The sequence below is a fragment of the Argiope bruennichi genome, chromosome 10 (assembly GCF_947563725.1).
Source record: "Argiope bruennichi chromosome 10, qqArgBrue1.1, whole genome shotgun sequence".
NCBI classification, from domain to species: Eukaryota; Metazoa; Arthropoda; class Arachnida; order Araneae; family Araneidae; genus Argiope; species Argiope bruennichi.
The window spans coordinates 44,430,932-44,451,618 of record NC_079160.1 but is presented as its reverse complement, the minus strand read 5'-3'; the positions used below and the strand labels follow the sequence as shown (position 1 = coordinate 44,451,618).

Genomic DNA, 20,687 nt, shown 5'->3' with positions numbered 1-20,687 from the left:
TAACACTTTCTGCTTGATGATTCAAACAATCAAAAAGCAACAAATGTTAACTTGATTAGCCTGTCAGAAACTAGTTATGATATTTTAATTCTTTCAAGAAAATTTGATATTTTTCATTTGTTTCAACAAGCTCTTGCTTTTTTTTTTCTTTTTCCCAGAATTTTATACCAAATAAGTTATTAATTTTTTGATATTTTATTGTTAAGTTTCTACTAATACTTGAATAATATCTGTCACTTTATTATATTAATTTCCAATGATGTTTTTAATTCTTCATGACAATCGTTACTTCCAGAAATCATAAACCTATGAGCACAACTATCTAACTAAATACTGTTAAGTCAGCATAATTTCCTTTATTTAATTGTCAAATTTTTCAACTCAGAATCTTGTGTATTTAAACAAGGAATCTCTTTCTATATTTAAAATATGATGAAAGATTATCCGAATTGAAATGTTTCAAGAAAGTAAAAGAATTTTTCACAAAAATTTTTTTCTTGAAATAAACTTAAATATTATTCTAATAGGTTACATTAAACTGTCTGTTAAGTTAATGAATTTTTTAAATAAAAACTTCTTTTTTTTTTAATTTTATATTTGCATCATAATTTGTAGAAATTTGAAGTAACTCGGATAAGTTATTATCTATACTTGTTTTTAAAATTCAAAAATTTTCAAATCCCAATTAATCTATTTTCTTTGTTTTTTACACACTTCTCATAATATCTTAAAATATGCAAAATTGAAAAAGGACTTCTGTATACAAAAATCTGCTTTATTCAAATCTGACTCGAAAAGTAACATATTATATGAATTGAAAAAGAAAATTCTGATGGAGAAGTTACAGCTTCTACAAGCATTAAAACAAAATGCCATTAAAGGCACTTTAAAATGTAATATTTATGCTGATTGTTAATTCAAAATTCTACAAGAATTACAAGGAAGTGTCAATAAAGGTGCTTTAAAATGCAACATTAATGCTGATTCTTAATACAAAATTCTTCTATATGTGTCTTTTTATTTTTCTAATATATATACATATTGTAATAAGATAATGAGCACATAAAACCACTAGGAAAGAACGACACTGATATGAGCCATAAATGTATGTCATTTTCTATAAATCATAAAAAGAACATCAAATTAAAAATATATTTGATTTTCAAAGATTTGAATATGGAATTATTTAGTCATTTCTATACAGATAAATTATAAAATAACATCTTTCAAAAAATAGTTAGGTAGAGTCATTAGAAGTAATGTTAAAATTTGTTGTATAATGAGAAGGAAAACATTAACAAAAATTGGGAATAATTTTCAGCAGATACGAAGGTCATGATTTGATCTCTTTAAAAAATGTTAATTTTATACACACTGTTGAAGATTAAATATGAAGTAAACTGATATTGTAAAAGAGATTAGCTATATTGAGCGACTAAGCACATTATTATATCACACAATTTATAAGTAACAAAAGTAATTTCTTTAAATTTCTAATTATTAATCATAATAAAAACTGCAATAATTCCTTTTCTATAATATAAATAATAACATAAAAAATCAATTTACTAAAAAAAACTTATATATCCATGTGAAAACCGTGTACAGTCATGGAAATGAATCATACAAGAAAGTTTCAAAAATACAAAAAGCAATCCTGTATAATCATCACCAGACAGATGAAAAAGATTTCTTTGTTTGTTGCTTTTCTTCTTCTTTTTTTTTTTTTTTCAAAAGGAAAAAGCTGTTCCTTATTTCTTCCATATCTTGGCAAGTCTTTAATCTGAGAAATGTGAAATAAGAATTAATTACAATATTATAAATAACTGTAATGAAAAAAAAATTGCTAATTTAACAATAATACTTACATGACATACTGAAAAATTGCTAGTATAAACACAAATATTTGATATAATTCAAAAATACCATTTTTTGAATCTAAATTTAGAATAAATATTTAGAATTCATTTATACAGTACACCTATCATAAAGAAAAAAGATATTCTATTCTCAATTATTAGAAATGTGCATTCTAAAAAATTTGTAAGTGATTTCAGATAACTTTGGAAAATATTCTACAGAAAGAATATTTTTTTACCTAATCTTAAAATATTACTAGTTCAATGAAAACATATTTATTATTTAAGTGGTCGTTTTTCAAAAACCCTTCTTGCTTTAAATATTCATACAAAAATCAGCCATAATCTTTGATATACAGCTGTATAACGGTAGGGGTGGAGAAATAAGAATTTTTCAATATGGAATAAAGCATAATGAAAATTTTCAGTTTATATCACAAATAATCTTTAATACTTGAATTCTTTATTATATTTTTACAGATTTACAAAATTGAACAATAAAAGGAACAAGGTTAAAATTGATTAACATGTAACATTGTCTTAGTAAAGAATGGGAAACTTTTCTTATAGCATGACAAATGCAAAAAATTGTTAAAGATGAACTCTAGTTATAAAAGTAATATTAAAAGTTAAATAAAAATGATTTGAAAAAATATTACATACATACATTATCATTTTTTAATAACTCATATCGCCATAATAACATAATTAAAAAAAATTATAAGATTACACAAATGATATGAATATGTATAGATACAAAACAACTTATTTTACTAGCAAGTCATTATATTAACCTGATAGAAAATATGCAATAAAATGTTTTTAATGGAAGCATTTTAAGGAACAATCATTTGACAAAAAACAGTATAATCATACAAAACAATGAGTTATCTAAAAGGTAATAATAAGTTTAGGAAATTCTTTTAATTATAATTCATTTGGTTCAAAAAATTGAATGTTCAAGGAATTATACAAATGACAGATTCTAGTATTAATTCTAGAAAATAATAATCAAAAATCGACTCGGATATAATAATAATAATAAAAAGGGATTCCCATATGAAGGATATAAAAGAGATTAATGTAAACATACCTCAAGTCGCTCAGATTCATTATTTGGTAGGTAAATGAATCTTGGCCTCATTTCAGCTATACATGTAGATACTTCATTTATAGCCCAGCAAGACTGGCTAGTTTGATTGAAATCACCAATTATTTGTTGATGACTTCCTGAAGCAAAAAAACGTAAGGCAATACACAATTTCTCTTCAGTAGTTACAGCACTGTTTCGTAAAACATTGGTGCTTAATTTCTCCTTCTCAAAGATAAAATGCATTCAGCAGAATTACGGGGAAGTCTGCTGTACTTCGAAACAAAATCATATTCATCTAACAAATCCAAATCAGATACTCTGTCAATGTAAATTATTCACCTCCTATCTGATATCAACTGCAATAATTCCAATCCTCCATGTTTGTTTGAAAACTAATGTAACAGTTGTCTTTCTTGAGAACTGCGCATGCGGAAAACCGTTGATCAAATTTGATTATCGGAAGTCCGTGAATCAAAAAATGGGCAAAACAGGGAGAAACTGACAATCAGTTTGGTCTGGTGAATACCGATTTGACTGCTGATCAGTGTTTAATCATCAGCTGATGTTTAACAACGGTTGGTGAATACGGCCGTTTGTAGCTTACTACTCTGATTTGCTGAAATATGATGATGATAATGCATATAATTTTATTTAAAAATTGAAATGAATGATTCTTTTGATGACAGAATCATAGGTGGCTACAACAGAATGAATACTACTTTTTTCAAATAAACAATAAATTTTGGCATATGAAATAAAAAATAGTTCTTCTTGAATAAATTTTTTAAATATTGAATAAATTTATTCATTTAATATTTGATTATTTGAATCTGAATTTATGATTTCGAATTTCTTTTTAGAACTGTTGCTTGCGCTATTCTCTCACTTTACAAAACTGACCCTGAAGGTTGTTTACAACTCAACTTCTTTTGTTTTTATCGTTCCTTACATGATTTCCTGGACTTCAGTTTCGTTATTAACGTTTTTAGTACTCCATAATATTTGTTTTATCATATGATCTACATATATTATGCTGTAAAATAACAAGTTCGAGCGTAAAATCATGGATGAATTCCATATTAAATATGGGTTTTTAATACACAATAATGCGAGAAGTTCGTGAAAATATTGATTTTTAATTCAATTTGTGTTTTAATTTCTTCCTGTTGGTCTAAAAATCATGTCTTTAATGCCATCGTTGCCTGGGTTTATTTTTACTGAAAAATTAGGTAAAGGGTCTTATGCAACGGTTTATAAAGCATATCGTACGGTAATATATTATGTTACTTTATAAAGACAAATTATTAATGAATATTTTAAATTACGGCCTAAATACTCTAAAGAAAATAAATATTTACTTACTTTTATCCCTTAGGGTGATACAAGAGAAGTTGTGGCTATAAAATGTGTTTCAAAGTCGACATTGACGAAATCGTCTGTAGAAAATTTAATCACAGAAATCTCAATTTTAAAAAAAGTAAAGCATCCAAATATAGTGGAATTGAAAGATTTTCAGGTATTCTTCAGTTAAAACATAATTATGCATTTTTTTATACATCATACATTTTTTATTGTTTTTTTTATTGCTTGATAATACATTAACATAGAATGGTCGATTTATTTCAATATGTAGCAAACTAATCTGCCGAAAAAATGATTGGTTTCATGTATGCTGGCATGCATGTTGCATTTTGTTCTATGAAAATTTTATCTAAGTATTATCTATATATTGTAATCATATGATATTGTTTTTAGTAATTATTATATTAAGATGCCTCTGTATAAATACATGAAACATTAATCTAAGACATAATGAATGTTTGACAACAAAACTTTTATGATTCTTTTCATAATTTTTTTTATCTCAAGAGTTAATATTTATGTCTTAAAATGGCCAATATCAAGCTCAAAACATCTTATTTCTCCTACAATCAAATGTATATTGCCAAGATCTGGAGAGAAAATTCATTCAGTTTTTTCCCAGATGATAAGATTATCATTTAACCAAAAAAAATTATAAGAATTATTAGTTATTATCTATTAAGATTTAGGATCTTTAGCACTATTAAGGAACTGAATAAAAATTTAAAAACTGTATAATATAAAAAAAAATTCTTTTATTTTATACGCTAAGACCATATAAGCAAATACACCACAAATGAAGAACATCAGATAGAATGAATGCTAAATTTGTACCAAATTATTTATCTATTCATAATTTTAAAAGTAGTCATAATGTTAACTGTCTTTATGCATTAAAAAATATATGTATATGCTTTGTAAAGTAAGGACAGATTTTTTTTTAATCAAAATTAATTATTTTCTTTTAAATAATCCTTTTTTTTTTTTTTTTTTTTTTTTTTTTTTTTTCTGAATTGAACTATTAACTTAAGTGAGATCTAGACAATCCAAGTGATTTTATTTCAATCTGGGACAAATGATAAGAATTTATGTTGTCCCAACAAACCTAGGATATTTGATCATTTTGTAGCTAAAAAATCTTTATTTCCTAGCTCATTTTTCTAGAAAATTAAGCATTTCTTATTGTTAATACTTATTTGAAGCAAATGCCTGTATTATGTAAATTTTATAAGATATGATCAATTTACAATTCTCTTCCTTTTCTAAGCATTTCATATGTATATCAAGATAATTTTTATTCCAAATCTGCAAAAAAAAAAAAAAAAAAAAAAAACATTATGAAAGAAGGATTTCCTCCCTTCCACTGACTAAGGTGTCCATATTTTGTTTTATGAATTATTTATAAAAATAAAATAACCTGTGACATTTTATCATCGTAATTCTAATTTGTAACAAAGCATAAAATGAGAACCTCTCTGGTTTATCTGGGAATGTTTGATAAATTACTTTTAAGTATACTGACTGGGGATTTATATATAATTTCCAGATTTCTTACATTCTAAGCTAATTAACCAATTATTCAAAAAATATCTTTTTCTGAATAAATATATGAATATATGCATGTTTTAGATCATATTATTAAATCTCTAAAATTATTTTTAGTGGGATAATACTTTTATCTTTTTAATACTGGAATACTGCAGTGGTGGAGACTTGTCACACTTCATTCGTTCCAGAAAAAGATTGCCTGAATCAGTTGCTCATCGATTTTTGCAACAATTGGGTAAGACATATATTTTAGTATTTTTATCAATATTTTCAATTTAAAAAGAATGATTATTGGTCATTGACAGTTAGCATGACATTAATCAAAATTCATGCCAAGTACAGCTTTTTAAGGGCAAGAAGTGCTATTTATTTTTTGCATTAGATTACGCACTTTTTGTAAACTGGTAGATTTAAATTTCTCAAAATCATACTTTTTATCATTAAAATGGAGATAAATTTTATAATATTTCTTCATTCATTTTTCTTTAAATTCTACTCATGAGATTAATTATGATAAATATGTGAACTTTAAATCCTCAATATAATTTGTATCAACATTGATAATGCTTTCTTCTTCCCTTCTGTTGAATAATTTTGGAAAATCTTTTTCTAATATGAATTATTAAAATATAAAATCTCAAAATATATTCATGTTTATCTTTAAAATCTATATTTATATTATATAAATATAATTAAGTAGTTATATACTTAAGTAGCAGCACTTTCAATCATCATAATTGTAGGTTAGTAAAAATAGAATATGCAAATAGTAAAAACAATTATATTTTTAAAAAATAAAAAAATATTTAATGACATTGTCAGCATATTATATATCTGTAAAAATTTTGGAATTAATTTCCTTTCCATTCCTTTTTTTCTTTTTTAAATACTAGTTTTTTTCACTTACTTTTTTTTTCTATATGTAGTTAACAAGCTCATGCAAATGATGAATGTATTTTTGCATAGTTTTCTGTTACATTAGACTACATTAGACAGACTGTTACATTAACTATTTTCTAAATAAACAGTATCTTAAAGTTGATTTTATTTTGCAAGTGTTTTTCTCTGTTTATGATTTATGCAAATTTCACTTTCATTTAATTGTCAATGTAATTAAAAAAAAAAAAAACGTTCTAAAAAGTGAATACGCATAAAAGGGAAAAAAGTTCTAAAAGTAAGGGAATAAGCATATTTGACTATTCTTTTAAATTTTATATTTCATTTTTAAAAAATTGTGTGTGTTAAAGCTATACTATATATAGCTTTTACATTGTTAATAAATGGATTGAAATTCCTTTTGCAGAATATTATTTTGTACTTGTTAAAATGAAATTTAAAATCTGTTTATTTATATTATAGCAAAAGCTCTACAGGTCCTTCGAACTCATGGGATTGCTCATATGGATCTTAAACCTCAAAATATCTTGCTTAGTAACTACACAAACCCAGTGCTGAAACTTGGTGGTAAAATGCAAAGATTGTGTTTCTGATTTTTTACTAAAATTCTGTTTTTGTCATAATAGTTTTAAATTCAGAATCTTTTGGAACTTGTTAAGCAAAGAAAACAGGAAAATTTTCTGGAAGTTATAAAATATTCTTTCATTAGTTTTCCCTTTTTTTGTGCATCATTGAAAAAATCTTCATTCACTTTTGTTTTTAAACAAAAACCACAGCAATGGGATGAACAAATCCTAGCAATTCACATTGCAAAATTTAAATCCTGTAGATTTAAAGATTACTTACTTCTTTTTAACAATAAATTCAACTTATTTTAAAGTAAGTTAGAATGCCTGCTTGTCAAAATATTCTTGCCAGCAAAATCATATAAACTGTGCTTAGTGAATTTAAATTGTGTTGATTTAATTTTTAATTTTTAAAAATATATTAAGACTGTTAAATAGTAATAACATATATAATATGCTTATGATGATTTTCTTTGTATTCTTCATTAAAAATACTATATGATTTCTTTGCAAAATTTCCTTTACTGTAAAAAAAAAAAAAAAAAAAAAAATGGGAAATATCTATTTAAGTTTTATTTTACGCAGTAGAAGTTAACAGAATTGTATGACTCTAAATGTTAGTTAATATACAATATTAAAAAGAAAAAGAAAGAAAGAAAATTGACTTTTTATGTCTTTCTGAGATAATAAATTCAATGTCCTTAAAATAGGAGGATTTCATAATGCCAAGTTTTTTAATACTTAATCAGTTGCTTATATATTATGCAATGGGCATAATAGTAGAATTAGACAAAAAATGTTTGCTTTCTTGAAAAATAAGTTTCCATATGAATTTTTATTTAACCAATGAAATATAATAATATAAGATGATGATACACTTGATGAAATCATTTTAAAATGCTTCTATTTCTTTTAAATTTTTTCAGTATAAATTTCAGTTATGTTTCTAGTATTTATTAAAAATTTGGTAATTTTCCAATTGATTAACACATTGTGTAACATTTCCTCAGATTTTGGCCTTGCTCAATATCTTCATTCTGATGATGAAGCTACATCATTTCGTGGATCTCCTTTATATATGGCACCTGAAATTCTATTGAAGCATCATTATGATGCTCGTGTTGATCTGTGGTCTGTTGGAATCATAATGTATGGTGAGATACTTTTAATATCAAAAATAATTTCACATTTCACTTATTAATTATACTCCATTTTAAATATCATAGAAAAGAGGAACACAGTGAATTAATGTTTATTTATCTTTTAAAATTTTGTTATAAATATTCAACGAGCAATTATGCATAGCCATCTTGTGGCATGGTATTAATTTGAAGAGATTCAATAAAAACAACTATAGTAGTTTTTCATTAGATTAATTGTGTTTTCAGTCTAGGGTGATTTTCTGTTTTTTTTTTTATATATATATATAAATTTGTTGAAAGTATGGAATCACTCAAATGCATGCAAGTGCTTCTATTATATAAAGCTTACAATGTAAAATAGACCAAAAACCACACATTTGTTGCTGATTTTATTTGTTATCAAACTAATGAAAAAAAAAATTTAAAAAATGTTTAATAATAAAGATTACCACATTGACAACCAATAATCTGATATAGAAATCATATTCTATCTTGGTTGTTTTTTTAATGAATATAAAAATGAGTTATAAAAACATGAGTAAACTTATGAACAATCAACAATATTTGGGATGAACAGATAAGTTAGCTTGTGAATGCTAAATAATGTGTTAAGATCCCTTCAAAATGTATTGTTGAAAAAAATTAGAATATTTTTAATTGGGAAGGCATCAGAAATTTTAAATTTGTTTTTTAATCATTTAAAAAGCTATAATGTTGGAATCCTGGATATCATTTAAAATCAATTAATTAAAGATAACTGAACATTGCATATGTTATCTTCTTGAATAATAAATTTTATTCATTAATTATTTTATTATTATTTTGGGTAACTGTTTGCAACTTTAAATTGAATACTGTTACCTAATAAAAATAGTATTCAATTTAAAGCTGTATATTCTCTTGAAATATGAGCTGGAAATTAAGAATTATTATAATTCTTATTCTATAGAATTGATCTGATGTAGAATTTCTGAACTACGTTTTACTATTTTTGTATGTCATATAAATCTTAAACATCCTGATCTTGCAAATTCTGCTATTATTATAAACAAATTTCTGTTATTTTCTCATAACAGAAAAATAAATGTATTGAATTAAATTTATTTTTAATTAAAGAAGATTCCATTTTTTAGTCTCCACATATTTTCAGAAACAAAAGTAGTGTTGTAGGTATTCCTCCTATACAAATGAATTGTGAGTAGAAAAAAAATTAAACAATTTTGGTTTGTCACAGAATGATTTTGCATTTTGTCGAACAAAGAATATTTATGAGACATACAACATGACTTAATACCATGTAATTTATCATTTATTTATTTAGCATGTAATATAATTTTAAATTAGAAGATTTGTATAATGATTTTCCTTATCAAAACTATTTTGAATATTCTTAATAATTAAAGATGTCCTAAATAGTCAAGCAAATTTAAATTTAGTTTCATCTGAATTTTATTGAATATTATTGAATTTTCATTTAATTGAACTCTATCAATAGGATTTTGATTTAGGGTTCTTTATTATTTTTACTGTAAGAAAAATTGTCATAAGTTTTAAGATGAATTGAATTTTGTTATAGTAATTTTATTTTAAGTTTTAATTTCAATTGTATACAACCTAAAAATTTTTGAATACTTGTTAAAAGTTAATGGCTTATTTATATATCTTTCAAGGATTAAAAACTTGATAACTAAGCAAGTAATATGAAACTTTGATTGCTTTTATAAGATTAAGAGCAAGCAGTGCATAATTGTTCATGTATGTTGTTCACAAATATAGGATACTTGCAAGATGAATAAATTTTGAAATTTAAATGTAAAACTTAACAACATGATTTCCATTTTTTTTCATTTATATCTTATAAAATATATAAATATTATATATTATAAAAAATATAAATTATAAAAAGCATCAAAAATTATTTTAGGTATATAATTTTCTTATTTAGCTACTCTTAATAATGCATGACTTAGTACTATTTATTTATTTGTTTACGTTTTATGAAAAAATATACATTAATATGTGGGATTCATATTGAAAAATAATAAATATAAATGCTTTTGATCACTAATGTAGAATTTGGTTTTTATAAAGGCTATAATATATATATATATACAAAATATACATTTAAAATATAAAAACTATTTAGGAACAAGTTAGTGTTATATTTAAATACAAATAGTATTTATTTATTTATTTTTTGCTAGAGAATGGTTGCATACAGTTACTTATTTAAATATTGAAATAAATTTTAATGGCAAAAAAAATGAATTCTAAATTTTATTGTAATTTTATAAATCCATGTTGTGTAAGATGGAATGTTATTTATATATAGGTAGATAGATTTTAAAAATTTGGGAATTTGAATCATCAAATATATATTTTTTTTTAATTTGGAGAAAACAGAAAAGTTTGTTTACAGTATTCTCAATATAATATTAACAAATCTAATATCAAATTGCTGATAGATTCTCTCAGAATTATTTTAATTGTATTTGTTCATTTCAGAATGTCTCTTTGGCCAGGCTCCTTTCTCTTCTCAGACATTTGCTGAACTTGCTGAGAAAATTAAGAGTAACAAAGAAATTGAGGTAAGAAGTAAATTTATTTTTTTACTTATATATTAATGAAGTATTAAGTACTTAATTAAATAATTTGCTTCAAATTTAATTGAAATGGGATAAACATGTATAAACTTTTGTACTCAGGAAAGGTTTTAAGACAGAGGTTTTTTTTTTTTTTTTCTTTTTTTCTCCTTTTCTGGCTGTTATAACCCTTAATATGCTGAGGCAACAAATATTTTGTTTAATACAATAGTGATGAAATTATGATCTACTCTTTTTTTGTATGTGTATGAGTGGAAGTTAATGTTATTGATTGGGAAATTGTAAGATTTAATTTATTTCCATTGGTTGATTAAAGACTTCTATCACCTTTATCGAAGGATCTAACATTTTGCGTTATTTCCCTAAATAACTTCAGAACATGTTGTTGTGCAAAAATTATTTTTGCACAGTTTTAAAATATGAAAAAATAGTTTTTCATTGACATCCATACTATTTCTATTGGATTTTTCCTCTAAATATAATTAATCATTAAATATGTTTTGAAAAAATAAGATGGTTTTAATTACTAGGTATGTATTTATGTGAATTGCAGCAGTAATTAATATATTTTTGATTGCACATTGTTGTTTCTATGAATAAAAGTAAATTGTAAAAATAATATATTTATAATCAATTGTATTCTAAACTATTATCATGCAAGAAGGATTCTTTTGAACTAGAAGTTCAAGTCTCTAACCTGTTTTTTATCTTAGGCATTCCTTCAAGAAATAAAGTTTATTTTGCTGTAACACTTTTCTCATTTCCCAATATAATATTAATAGGATACAATGCAAAAGCGTTCAATTCATGACACTAAAAAAAGAATTTTAATGCAGAAAAATGAATTTTTTAAACTCTTGTCAGAATGCTTATTATTGAATTCATCCAAAATTTCTTATAGTTGATTGAATATGGCAATTTTTTTATTTATTTATTTCAAAATTTATATATATATATTGAAGAAAGACATGTACATTTTAAAAAATTCAGTTTTTAAAAAAGACATTTGATTTTAGATCCCATATGGAGCCCAAGTTTCTGAAAAATGCAGAGAATTGGTTTTGAGTTTGTTGCGGAGAGATCCAAATGAAAGAATAACATTTGAAGAATTTTTCAATCACCCGTATGTTGATTTGGAACATATGCCTACACCTGAAACATATTCTAAAGGAGTAAGTTTCATTTAATTTTTAAAATTATCTACTCATATCAAAAGATGAATGTTATAAAATCAAATGTTTAAATAATGTACTTTTACACAATAAGTATCATTTATAATTCTGTTGTAAAATAATGTTGACATTTTTATAGAATTTTGCTTTGTTTAAAATATGAAATAAATGTTTCAGTAAATATTGCAGAATTACTTCAGTTAATAAAACTGAATTGTAACATTTTGAATGAGAGTATATATTTTGGAATGTAAAATGCTACATATTTGTTATAACTTTATTTTAAAAATTCAACTATATAAAATTTTGTTTGTTGTAGATGCTGTTATTATCAATTCCATTATCAGGTTTCTATCTAAAATGTTCTAAAGGATATTTATATAATGCTGCAACGATTTCTCTTGTAGTTTTCTAACTGTTCCCTCATTGCCAATATTTCATTTTATTTTTCTTGTAAGCCTACTAAACATTTTGTTTGACTCAAAATTGAATCTGTAAGCAGTTTGTATAGGAAAAAAGTGCATCTATATTTTACATTAAGTGGTATCAATTTGTTATTGATAAAAGGTTTGAATACACAAATCTTGTTTAAGTGTTTTTATAATTTTTCATTAAAAATTTTTTAAATCTTTTTGAAGCTATCTACTGAATTAAAAGTAACTTTTGCAATATATTTTACATCTCTAATTTATATAAAGTCAAATTATTTATATATTATGAAAATTTGAATGATTAATTTTTCTTGTGCATACAAAAGTATTATAATTTATCTGCGTGTGTGTGCATCTTAAATTTCATTTAGTGAACATTCTGTATTGTATTTTATGCATTTTCTTGATAACTTTGAAGAATCCTAAAAAATTTTATATCTGAAATTAATTCTTGTATCATTCATAGAAATTAAATTATGCAATTCATTTACTTTATGTGATTTATAATATTTAAGCCATACATTCAAAATTCAAGATTGTCAAAAGAAGTGCAAATATAAAGAGTTTGATTGAATTTAGAAAAATTTGAAAAAAAAAGTTTATTTAAAAAGTGAATAATGAACCTATAGCAAAAGTAGGAAATAATTAAGTGCCTTAAAAACTTAGAACAATGATCTTCTGTGTGCAATTTTCAAATAGTTTTAATCCAAAAAACTTTAATAGATAATTTTACTTTTAAATTTAATTACTTTATTATTTTAATTATTTTATTACTTTACTTTTAATTTTACTTATTAGCTTTAAAAAAGTGCTTGTACAATTACACAGTGAATAGCATATGCTTCATATTTTGTAGTCTCGACAAAAATTTCTATTTGCTAGAATCTGTTATATTTATACTGGAATTGAAACAATTTTAATATATAACAGTTTACCATGAATAAAAAAAATGGTTAAATAATTCAACCTGTACACAAATAAGTTCGAAATCATTTTTCACAAAAGAAAGAAATACTGATTTAAATATTATAGTATGATATAATTATGAAATATTGTGACATTTTTTTTATTAGTTTCAGCTTTATCTTTTGTAAGTTTATAATAGAGGTATTGCTGAATGTAATATTCATACATCTGTATCTATTGCAGCATTTGTAAGAAGACCCTGAATATAAGCCTCTAATTTCTGTTCCCTAGAGTTTATCAAAAAAAAATAATGGATAATCTAAGATAATCCCATAACATAATGTGGATAATAGTATAAATGTGACATAATTTTTATTATCTTACTGCAAAATGAGTATTAATAATTTTTGTAGGGGAGGAAATAAAATAATAAAAATTTTGTAGGGGAGAAAAATGAGCTTTATCTTAAGTGATTGTTGAAAAAGATAAAAATTGAATGATAGGTAAAAATTCAAATTTATTTTTATAATTTGCTAATTAAATTAAATATTCGTACATAGCCGAATTAAGTAACAATGTACTTATGTAACTATTAGAATTTGATATTCATTTCAAATCTTTTTCTACTAAAGTATGTTTTATTTATAAACTGTTTAACTTATTTATTTTCTTTCTACTAAAGTATTTCTGCATTTCAACATTTTATTGTGCTTATATGAATTGAGATAATGTCATTTTTAACTTTGATTCTGTCATTTCTGCTCACAGAAAGATGAATATGCAATTCAACATGCACTTAATATGTTTTAATATGTGCTGTTGTAAATAAATACTTTCATATAAAATTAATTGGTCTCATTTGGTTAGCCAAAAGTTATGTAATTAATTTATTTTGGATCTATTCTTTTAGGTAGATCTTGTACAAAATGCAGTTCAAACAGATGCGGAAGGTAATTTTGAAAAAGCAATTCAGCTCTACAGTCAAGCATTAGAATACTTAGTGCCTCATATTCCAAGTATGTTTATAAATTATTTATTTTCTTTCATTTTTATTATTATATCTAGATGAATATATTTAAATAAATTTTATTCTTATTAATTGTTAAGTATTAAAAAACACACACCATTTATTGTACTTTTTGCCATTTTGCTGATTAAGTAGTAAACCGACAGCATAAATTACTGATAATTGTTTTTTAATTTAAGTTAAATGCAAATTAGTGAAAGTATCTAAATTCCTGCTTACTAACTATAACTTATACAAAGTGTTAAACAATGATAAAACTGAACATTTGTATTTTTACGATTATATTTTTTGATAGATTTATAAAAATTTTTAGTTTTAATTAATTTATTTATTTTTAAAAATGTATATTAGTAATATTTCATGGCCCATAAAATCCATTCATTTTGGCATTATATTATAAAATAATTTATCAATGTAAATTATTATTATTTTTAAAAAAAACACAATGATAAATTTGTATTATTGCAAAAATGAATAAGGAAAAGAAGCTAAATTTTCAAAATAGAAATCTAGAAGAATCTTCATTATGTTAGTTGTTGGGTAACCTTTACTCACTTAAAATGGAGTGATTTAATTTTTTTTAATTATATTGCTGGTGGAATGGGATAGTAATATTTTAACATAAGTATAAATTCTTTGCTTCATTTAAATTATTCTTCTAATTACAAGTATACATTTTTCTAACTAGATATATTGAACTATGATTAACCACTAATTTTGATAATCCATTAATCACATTTCCTAGATCTAATATAAGGAATTTCTTTTATTCTTTTTTTAAATTGCTGTTTAAATTTTTATATTTTATTTTATATATTTGATTATTTATATTATTCTTGATATAATTTCTTCTCATTTTTTTAGTTCAAAGCAATCAAATCAAACGAAAAGAATTAAGAAAAAAGGTATTTATTCTTAATTTAGTATAAATATACATTGCTATTATGTGTTATTAATTTTGAGCAAGGACAAATGTATTAAGGTTTGAATTTCACCAAATAATTTATAATTTGACAGTTAATAAACCGTTTTGAGATTAAATATGTTACAAGCATAACAGGAATACTTTAAATAAAATATATTGAATTAATTCATAGAATTTGTGTATGTTTATAACTTGGGAGTATATTGAAATTTTTAAATAGTTTTTTTTTATTGTGAACTTAGCATTGTAACTTTTTCTTGGGCCTAATAAAGTCTTTTTTTTTTTTATTGATATGCAGAATAATCTACAAAAGCAGCCTCATCCCACCTTTTTTTTCTTTGGAATAAATAATCAGAATATGGAACAAAAAAAAAGTTGAACTTCCTAAAATATCGAATTGTGCCAAACATAAACACCAAAAGGTCAAATAAGTAAATTTATATTTAAAAAATTGTAGAATTGTTACATAAAAAGAAAATGAATTGATCTGAAGAATCATAAAATTTGATTCCAAAAATACAGAAATCGATGTTTCAGTGGAAATATGTCGTATTTGATATAACTAATAAAAAAAATTTGGAAATATTACCATTTTACGTTGTTGTTTTTTACCTAGGGATGCAAGGTAAATGCTATTGCATTCAAATTGTTTCTGTTGTTCATATATTTATTTCATTAAAGTTAATTATATAATAATATATCTTATTAGCTTCTAGAATATGTGAGTAGAGCAGAAGAATTGAAGAAATTGTCTAAAAGTAGCCAATCAAATTCTAAAAAAGAAATTAAACCAAAGAATGATACACCAACCATAGGTTAGTAAATTATTTATTTATTTTTATTGCAAGTAATTAAAAAATTTACATCATTTAAGCATTTATTAATATTTTAAAGTATCATTATTTAGATTAATTTAGAAAGGATAATTAATATTAGTGAATTAAATTTTAAAGTTCTATGAAATTTGATTTCAAAAGAGTGCATTAAATTATGCATGATTCTCTAATATGTAGGAGATTTTGTTTTAATGAAAGTGATACTTGTTTCTAATGTCACCTTTAATTCTTGCCTTTGTATGAATCAAGAGTTGCTTCTTTCAGATGATTTTAAAGTTGATTTATGAAACCTTGACAAGGAAACTGAATAACACGCTCATCACAATGATGAAAAAGTCAGAAAGAGAAAGATTCAGAGTTGATATACATTTGAGAAGGGACTTTTCTTAAGGAATAACTGAGGCATTTCATAGCATTTTATTGAAGTGTATGATTTTCATTTGATACTGTAACTTAATATTGAGCAGTTTAAAGTTCATAAACCCATGCAACTCATAAATTAAAATAATTTTTAAATGGAAAGAAAATAATTAATCCTAAGACTATGGATATCACATATACATATTTTCACTATTGTAGTAAATGTATGTTTAGGAAGCATATATGGCAAAACATGAAATTTTGGTATAGCAATAAAGACTACCAGTGACATATTACATTTTTTTAACAACATACAATTTAAAGCAGATGTAATTAACCTAAATAATTTTGGTCTAATCTGACTTGCAGCTTTAAGATATGGCATTAATTTACGATCAGAATTCCTAGTATAAAACAATCAAAATTTTAAATGGAGAAAAATCCTCATTTATTTTTTTTTTCTTAGAAAATGTATTCTTTCTTTTTTTTTTCCATAGTTAAATTATATATACAATTTTTTCATTATCATTTAAATGCCTTGTATATCCAGATAGTGATGTAAATAAAAATCTTATTGTAATAAAAGTTATCGTTGTACATATGTACAATAATGAAGCATAAATTGTTTTTTTTTAAATGAAAATGTCTCATGAGAAATTGACCTTATACTGTGCAGTAATTATAATAATATCTTTTCTATAATAATTCTCTTTTGTTTCATTCTGAAAAATTAATAAAATATTTATCAACAGCATATTTGGCTTGAATATTGTTTTGTTTAAATTTAAATTATTTTTGAACAATGCACGTTTTCAATTAATTAATTACTACATTGTAATATTATGACATCCTGTTTAATTGCCTTGCTGCATTAACATCATATTTCAAAAAAAAAAAAAAATTAACAGTTGCAATAAAGGTTAAAGGATTTATTTTAAACTATTTTATTCAGTTTTAATTAAAGTAACTGTAACTAAATCTAATAACCTTAAAAAATTAATTTAATCAAAAAAAATTAGATATGAAATTTCTATACTAAGGCTACTTATTAAAGCTTAATGCATGATTTTTTTTTCTTCTTTATATTAGTAGTGTTAATATTCTTCTGTATAATACTTTCACTAAATTATTTTTATTTTACCTTTCTACACATGATGCTTAATATATATATATATAACTTTTGTTTTGAAAATGTTTTGTGTTGATTTAACTGCAAATCAATATATTATCTATAAATTATTCCTATTAAGTTTGATAGTTAAATTCATAGATGTGATAGTTAAGAATTGAAATATAGATTTATTCAAATTCATTTACACTGTGCATTTTTAGAGGAACTGGTTGCAAGCAAACCTCAACTTGAAAAGGCCTTTTATTTTGCTCAACAGGCAGAATCTCTGGTAAGAAATATTTGAAAGTGTATGAATTATTTAAAGCTAAAATAAATGAAATCTAAAAGAATATTGCTTTATATTAGGTTGCTGATGGCTGTTATGATGATGCTGGTTATCTCTACCAGAAATAATGGTTCCTGCTGTGTCAGGTATATGCCAAAAATTTGTAACTCTCTACTTTCTAAATTTTTGCAGAATTATTACTGTGTTTTTTTAAAAATTATTATTATTATTATTATTTTGCTAAGAAAAACTAATTAATCGTACTTTTATTACTCATCACAGAAGAATTACCAGGACCTCGAAAAGATCTTTTATATGCAGAGGTAATTATATTTTTTATCAGTATTACATGAATTAAATATCTGCAGCATTTTAATAAGTAGTTTTTCTGGTATATAATGTATTTTTTGCTCATTTTTTTTAATATATCTTAAAAATAGGTGTTATTTCATTCTGTTTTATTATCCAGCTTTTTAGATGAGTAGTTTTTCTTTTTTATTTCTAAAACATTTTTGCATTATTTTCATAGTATAAAATTTTCACACATCATGTTGACATAATTCAGATATTGTCTCCTATTCTATGAATAGAAATTTCTTTTCAACTAATAGCATTTGCTTCTGCATGTTAAAAATGACAAAAATCTCGCCTTTTTTTTTTTTTTTTTTTTTTTTTTTTTAAATACAGAACATAATTTTTATAATCTATTCATTCAAAGATTTGTCTTTTAATAACAAGGTATTTAAAATCATGTTATTCATTTATTATAAGATCTTTTGGGATTGTTTAGTTGAAAGTCTTCATTCTTTATCTGATATGTTTCTAGAATAACTTGCATGCAAACTGCAGAAATTTAACATTGAACAGTTTTTAAGTTTTACTTATATGAAGAGAATTATTATGTGTTTATATGACACTTACAAACTTCAGCTTGGTTAAGTGATTTCTTTGGTGATAAAGTGTACATAAAAGAAGGTTTAAATAGCTTTATTTATTTATTTATTCATCAAGATACCTAGATATAGCATATGACTAGAAATTTTGACTTCTGAACCTTACCAACAAACTGTGCATGTAATGAACAAATCTAATTGGCAAAAACATCCTAAATATATGGTTCATGTACTAGCTGAGAAGATTTGTTGTTAGCTATATATTTTAAGTTTTATTGACAATAATGATATGTAGAAGCTGTTGCATGCAACAAGTAACCTTTTGGACAGTTTTTACTACTATCCAAATTCACTTATACATCTGTCCAATATAAGCCAGAACATTCATAGAAAATAAAACTGAATCTTTCAGAAACAGTTTCTTTAAGTATAATGACAATTGAATTAGATCAAGGTGAAATGTGCTCAGCAATATAATTATCATTTTATTTCAATGTTTGCAATAAATGTATTTCATTTAAAAAATTTAAGAAACTAGTGAAATAATTTCCTTTAGGAGCTGACTGCATAATCCAAAGGCAAACATGAATCTTTTAATGTTTCATTACATTAAAATTAAACAAACATCATACTTTTGTAAGCCAGGACTCATAATAATAACTTTAACAATAAAGATCAGTTTTTTTCTTTCAGTTTGATGGATGTTTAAATATTGAATTTAATGTAACTTGCTTGCCTAATTTCAAAGCAATGAAGTATTTATTAACATATTTCCAATTATTAGCTAAGAAAATTTTTTATTTTCAACCTTTGCACTCAATAATGGCAATTGAGTGAAAAAGTTCTTTTATGAATATGGTTATTGCTATGCATCTTGATGTTGCAGTTACAGTCTCTATGTGTTCTAGGTTATATTGAGCTACTTTAAAAGATTTTAATTATTTTCAGAAGGCTAAAGTTTGCATGTAATGGCTGTTACTGGCCATTTATCATTAACGAAACACCCTTAAAAAAATACTATTTTTAACTCCCACAAGATCTGTTAACTCGTGTACCATGTATCTGACACAATTTTGTCTATTACATTAAAAAATTGTATTTTCAGTCCTTGAAACAGTATAAATTAAAATTGGTATATTCTTATTTTAACTTGGATTTTACTCCTTTAGGTAAATAAATGGATGCAAAAAGCTGAAGATTTGAAAGCATTCCAATCCATTCTTAAACAAGAAAAAAGGTTATCCAGATTGAATAGTGTTTCTGATAAAGTCCACTTTAATAGAGCTACTGAAAACGTTGGTAAGCGTTTTTAGTTGTTGGTAGAATAGAACTCAGTAGATAGATCCATTGTTTAGCACTTTGCAGGTGGATATGATTTCTTATATGCAACAGATTAACATATATCTAGACTTACACAATCTACCACCTGCAAAGTATGCAATGTTTGTATATACATGTACATATTTTCTTTTCTATTTCAGAATCTACTTGTTGCATGCAATAAATGCCTTTGCTGTTCCTTTATACTTTCCAATTGTAAATAGGTGCTTATATTTATTTTGCTGTAAATTTGTACTTGTAAATAAATATTGTTTACTTAAACCATTAAATGATTTTAATGTAAAAAGATTTTCTATAATATATTCTCAGCTAAAAATCAACAGCACAAA

General features: G+C 23.9%; 1 protein-coding gene across 1 annotated transcript; it reads left to right on the top strand.

The window, feature by feature from the left end:
- Positions 1-3,898: 3,898 nt before the first annotated feature.
- LOC129987522 (serine/threonine-protein kinase ULK3-like) lies at positions 3,899-20,622 on the top strand. The gene is made up of 15 exons (XM_056095493.1): positions 3,899-4,222; positions 4,328-4,468; positions 5,977-6,097; positions 7,222-7,326; positions 8,336-8,479; positions 10,973-11,055; positions 12,087-12,242; positions 14,490-14,595; positions 15,471-15,511; positions 16,241-16,346; positions 18,060-18,127; positions 18,205-18,247; positions 18,407-18,447; positions 20,187-20,316; positions 20,499-20,622. The coding sequence occupies exons 1-15, from the start codon at positions 4,133-4,135 to the stop codon at positions 20,519-20,521; spliced, it is 1,398 nt and encodes a 465-aa protein (XP_055951468.1). The 5' UTR covers positions 3,899-4,132; the 3' UTR covers positions 20,522-20,622.
- Positions 20,623-20,687: the final 65 nt, after the last annotated feature.